This window comes from Nanorana parkeri, unplaced genomic scaffold (assembly GCF_000935625.1).
Source record: "Nanorana parkeri isolate BGI_ZX_2015 unplaced genomic scaffold, ASM93562v1 scaffold753, whole genome shotgun sequence".
NCBI classification, from domain to species: Eukaryota; Metazoa; Chordata; class Amphibia; order Anura; family Dicroglossidae; genus Nanorana; species Nanorana parkeri.
Window position 1 is genome coordinate 505,738 of NW_017307021.1, and position 5,731 is coordinate 511,468.

The following is a 5,731-nucleotide window of genomic DNA, read 5'->3' on the forward strand; positions in this document are numbered from 1 at the left end:
GCAAGAATGCAAGAAGGGGGGGGGGCTTGGAAGGAGGGGGGGGGGGGGAGTGTATTATATGTGTTCAGAGGGCTTGGGAGGAAGGGGGGAATTTTGTGTTTAAATGTCACCCGATCATTAATTTGACATTCGGTGACAGTTGCCACTTAACATGTGCATACATTAAAACTGGTAGTAGCGGCCCCCACGGGACTAAAACATTTGTCAAGTGGCAGCCGTCTAAATTGAGTTTGAGACCCCTGATGTAGAGGGATTGGTGGTGGTGTTGATCAGATATCGGGGAGTATGAAGCGGTCTCTTTTTATTTTTTGAATTTTTTGAATCTCTGTGCAGCAATGCCAATAACCATGGCCCCAATAACCCCATTTCCTGCATCCAGTACTCTTACTGCCCTGTGGACAGGCTTGGTTCCAAAACAAACACTTGCTGCATTCAGCACACGCTCTACTCCCACTGAGACGCACACACTCCAGCTAGGTCCAGCTGCACACGAATGAGGACCTGTGCAGTCACCACCCAATTACAGTCCATAGAATTAAGTCTGTCCCACCCAGAGCTGTGTAAGTCCAGCCCCAGAACGGGTTTTGCCTTGTCCTTTCCGAGATGTACTGAATTAGTTTTTTTTTTTTTCCTAGGCACACACATTAACTATTCCTTTTTTTTTCTCTCTAGGGTGCAGGAACGAAGGAGAAGGTGCTGATCGAGATCATGTGCACCAGGACTAATGCTGAAATCAGGAACATAGTGCAATGCTACAAGTCAGAATTTGGACGGGATGTTGAAAAAGATATCCGATCTGACACCTCTGGCCACTTTGAAAGACTGCTTGTGTCTATGTGCCAGGTCAGCTGATTGCTCCCGTCTTGTTGTAATAAATGTAACTGAACAATTAAATGTTACAGTAGGCCATATTTTAAAATGGTGCCTTAATGCTGAGCTCCAGACAAACCCCTAAATATATTTATGATAGACATACTTGACATGTGTTTCTGTCCATCCCACCCAGAGATTTACACAGCCATGCCAGACAGCTGAGACATTTTTCCCAAGTAATCTTCCAGGACAGCATCTGAGAGATGGTCTCCCACCTGCTGTCCTGGAAGATTCCTGGAAACCGAGTTACCAGGTACCTAACTCAGTTTTTTTCTCTCTCTAGTTGATCAATATTGAGGTCACCTCCCTGCCCCCTGACTTGATTTGGTCCGTAAAGAAGCCGCAACACTACTGATGAGCTCATCCCATTGCAGTACAGTTTTTGGTTTAATCTGCCTGGAGTCCAGCTTTAAAGATGACATTTTCTTTTTATATGCCAGCCTGTATAAAAGTGCAGAAGATAGCAGAGACCATGGGAGGCATTGATTGATTACATGACAGTTTTGCTTATGTCCAGATCTCGGCCGTTCCTCTGAAACAAGTATTTATTCGTTGTTAGTAAGTGGCGGTAGAGTGCTCTTTCAAGGCCACGTTCCTGCTTATTACAATCTGGTGAGGGATTGGCAACAAGTACTCATGTAAACAGTAATGGATAATGTGTTTACTTTATGGTTGATTTTATATCGGATGTATTCCTGAAAGGGACAGGGCCTCTTTAAATTCTGGCTATCGCGTATCAACCACAGGACATTTTGTGGTCACATCCTAAGTTTTTAGTCTTTGAAGGTTGCCAAATGATAAAAGGTTTTCTCTTCCTCAGGGTAATCGGGATGAAAGTACCAATGTGAATGTGCAGCAAGCTGAATCCGATGCCCAGCGCCTCTACCAGGCTGGGGAAGGGAAGTTGGGAACAGACGAGTCCTCCTTTAATCTGGTGCTGGCAAGTCGAAGCTTTCCACAATTGAAAGCTGTTGCCGAGGCCTATGCCAGGGTAAGTGGTGTGCAGCAGCGGGTCAGTATTTAGACTTGGGGCTCCCAATCTAATTCAGGGGCAGGCAACCTTTGCAACTCTGCTTTTGTAGAACTACAAGTCCCATGAGGCATAGCAAGACTGACAGCCAGCGGCGTTATTGGATTGGTAGTTTTGCCACAGCTGGACTGCCGAGGTTGCCATCCCTGATCTTCTACACGTTTGGTCTAATCTTTAGCTATAGCCCACTAGCACCGCAATTGTTCTACAATTTCAGGAAATCACCTTATAGGAAGTCTAACATTGGCACAGAATGTTTTGTGTGTTTTTCAAGCCTTGCTGCCAAACAATTCTGCTTTATCTGTAGCTTAGAAATCTGGGACTCTTTTATTGGATTCTTTTTTTTTTTTTTTAAAGATTGTCCATGTTTTATATTTTGTGGATAAGCTTGGGAAAATGGTTACTCTTCATCAATTATTCCTAATTTCCATCTACCGTGCTAGTCCTGGCTGTGACCTGGGAAAGTATGATATCCTGTTGCTGGCCCCGCACAGAAATGGCTTTACACGGTTTTCTGCCTCCTATTTTTTTTCGCCATTTGCACCGAGTAATACAAATGAAAGGTGCAGATAAATGCTCCAAGTCTTGGCAAGCTGAAGAAACTGAACCAAATCATTTCAGGATTTCAAACCTAAGAGAGATGTCCTAAAACGAAGCTCCTATGTAAAATGACACTGGCAGATAGTCTGCAACCGTCATTAAGTAAACGCAATGTGACAGTTTGTGACCTTTTCATGTTCACAACTTAAAACTTACAGGTTTCTTTTTTTTTTATGTTCCCCAAATAAAATGAATTCTTGTGTAAACTCTTATAAACCATCAGCCATAATTAACGGCTACTTGGCTATTTTTCTGTTCCTTTTTATTTTATTTTTTTTCCCCATCTTGTTTAATTATTTTTATTTGATTATCAGTATTCGCATGGACATGACACTGTGGGTGCTTGCTGCTGGTCCCCAGCGTATAATGTATTGGGGTGACGTTGTCTTTAAAGCCCAACTCTTAATGTACAATACGAGTGGGCAAAGTGACGAGAACCCGTTTTGCCTTTCACTGTTTGTATTTAGTTACAGCGAAGTTTGCCTTTAGTGTCCCCAGCACTGTATATGAGGAAAACTCTACTATGAGAAGACGGAGTTATAAAAGGGCAAGGGCTTGTGCTGACGGGCTTTGGCTCAATGACATCGCTTTGTAACGCTTCTAGGCCTCAGTCTAATCGGGGGAAGCAAAGGGGTGCTGACCCAGGCCCCTGACCCCATACATTTAGGAATGGCAGAGGGGTGGAAGGGTATTTTTAGAGAAATAATGCGCTGTTTATTCATAACTGGCGGCATGGTAAGCTTGATGCGTCCACAGTTCCTTACACTCAGCGCTCAGTACCCAGTGATCCCAATATCTAATATCCATTTGGTCATTTTATAGATTTCAAAGCGGGATTTGCTTACTACAATCGGCCGTGAATTTTCTGGCTACATAGAAGATGGATTGAAGGCAATCTGTAAGTATGAGCTCTGATTCTGCACATGACACAATAAAAGCTGTGGCAATGTCTTCTATTTCACACACACATTGACTGCACTGGTCTGCCCCCATCATTACAAAGCGCTCTTCCTAGTGCTCAATACATGACCACTATTGTCTGTGTTGCATATATAAAAGAACCCCAGAGACACTTTCTTAACCCTTGGAGTGCACTGCTTGTTTTTGTCTAGGTGCTAAAATACCAAAGTTATACTCGCCCGAAGCTCTGAGCCGGCCAGCGCTCCCTCCAGCCTGTCTCCTCCTACACTGCAGCATTGCAAGCTTCCTCAGTGGTCTCACATCTATACACTGTGTATAGATGTGATGATTTACGGGACCTTAGGCTGCTGTAGAGGGGGAGAGACACTGGAAAGACCAGGGTAAGAACAAGCCAGCTCAGAGCATTGGGGTGAGTATAAGGTTTTTTTTCTTTCTTTCTTTAACCCAGACACAAATGAGCAGTTAATGCTTGCGGTGTGGGGGTAGTCCCCCTGCAAGGGTTAATCATTTTTTCCCCCCTGGAGTTCTTTAAGGTGTATTGGTTTGTGACTAATGTCCTTCTTTCTTCTTACAGTGCAGTGTGCTATAAACCGTCCAGCCTACTTTGCGGAGAGACTTTACAAGTCCATGAAGGGAGCTGGTACAAATGATTCCACTCTGATCCGAGTTGTTGTTACCCGCAGCGAGGTACAGTTCACTTTTCTTGTCATACAGAGGAACGCTCCCTATTTTGGGAATCATTAAAGTTTAAATCAGGGGAGGCGGAGCCTCGCCCAGTATTATGAAGAAAAAAAAAAGGTGTCAGCTTCAATTCTGAAACTGACAGCTTTTTCTCCATTCAGATCGCTTTCTAACAGGTTACAGAGCAGGGAAAGAGCGCTGCCTGTTAATTGCAGGCAGCGCTGCATCCTGCTTTTGACAGGTAGTTAGGTTACACAGCAGCGGGCTTCTCCACTGCTTGTGTAACCTAACTTGGTGAGACAAGAGCAGTCACAGCCTCTACTCTGTGTTAGAGGCGTGAGCTGTGTGGATGGCTTGGACCAATGGCAAAGCCCCTGTGCCCCCTGTTTATTTCATGGGCCTATTAACTGCTGTCGCCTGCCTCTTGATGCACATCCCATTCAAGAATGAACTCCGTGTCTTGTGAGTTACAATCGCGAACAGGATTTGAGTCTTTCCTGTAAAATCCATTTCTTGGTATACATTACATCTCTGTAATCCACTGCTTGCTACAAAACGGAGGCAGGCTGCACATGGGAGGGATTATACAGGCATGTCCTTGATTGCCAGTGTCCAGTCACCTGAAGGTAGCGGCATAACCCATTGGCTTGAGAACGAATGCCCTGTGTCCTCTGAATTAAAATATCTTGCCTGATAAATCTGTTTCTTAAAGTAAATCACTTCCCTTGTTTTTCCCATTTCAGATTGATCTTGTTCAGATCAAACAAGCCTTTGCCCAGACGTACCAAAAGAGTCTTGCCTCCATGATCCAGAGTGATACAAGTGGGGACTACAGAAGTCTGCTGCTAGCAATAACTGGCCAGTAGGATCCATGCTGTGAAAGGAGGATGACTGGGAGCATTTATATATGGAGGTTCCAGGAATATCTGGTCTGAAAAAAAGTCTATATAGCAGTTGGGTCATCGTGGCCCTTTTGTGGTGTATTTTTTATAAACATATGCCTTAGCCAAAAATCTATTGCAAGTTTTACACATCAATGAAAACTTTTAGAATGACAAAGTCTGTTTGTTCATTAAATAGAGGTCACTGTCTTCATAGCCATACTGGCCATTGTGGCTAGAATTTGTTACATGTCCCTTTGGGAAAGCCATTGTACTTCGTGGTAACAGTGATGACCTTTTGTGTAGCTGTACCCATATTCACTGCAACATTAAATGCACATATAGCATGAATAAATATCATATTTTCTATTGAGACTTCCTTCGACTTTGCTGGATCATCATTTTGTACGTGTGGATACGTTTGCTAAATTTTGTCATTATCTGCGACCTTTTAAGCCTTCAGGTGAACTACAAGTTTCATGCTGGGGCAGGGGGGTTCTGACACGCTTATCTTGCAGTGGGATAAACATTTCCATTTAGAAAACCTTCCAAAATATAAATATGGATGCTAATAGTGCTGACTTGTCTTTGACGGTGCAAAGTCCAGGGCTGTCGCATCCATCCATCTTTAACCACTGAAGTATCCGATGTTAACCGCTTGAAGACCAGGTGTTTAAACCCCCTTCCTGGCCGGCCATTTTTCAGTGTTCAGCGCTGCAGTACTTTGACTGACGTTTATTCCGTC

The 5,731-nt window shown here is 43.8% G+C and overlaps 1 protein-coding gene across 2 annotated transcripts in view; it reads left to right on the forward strand.

Annotated features, from left to right (window-relative positions):
* Positions 1 to 5,032, forward strand: part of ANXA7 (annexin A7) — a 37,516-nt gene extending 32,484 nt beyond the window's left edge. For both annotated transcript variants that reach the window (XM_018564473.1, XM_018564472.1), the window contains exons 10-14: positions 673 to 843; positions 1,694 to 1,864; positions 3,326 to 3,401; positions 3,999 to 4,111; positions 4,849 to 5,032. In XM_018564473.1, the coding sequence (XP_018419975.1) occupies positions 673 to 843; positions 1,694 to 1,864; positions 3,326 to 3,401; positions 3,999 to 4,111; positions 4,849 to 4,971 (654 nt within the window). In that variant the 3' untranslated portion in view covers positions 4,972 to 5,032. The remainder of the gene's footprint in view (positions 1 to 672; positions 844 to 1,693; positions 1,865 to 3,325; positions 3,402 to 3,998; positions 4,112 to 4,848) is intronic.
* Positions 5,033 to 5,731: the final 699 nt, after the last annotated feature.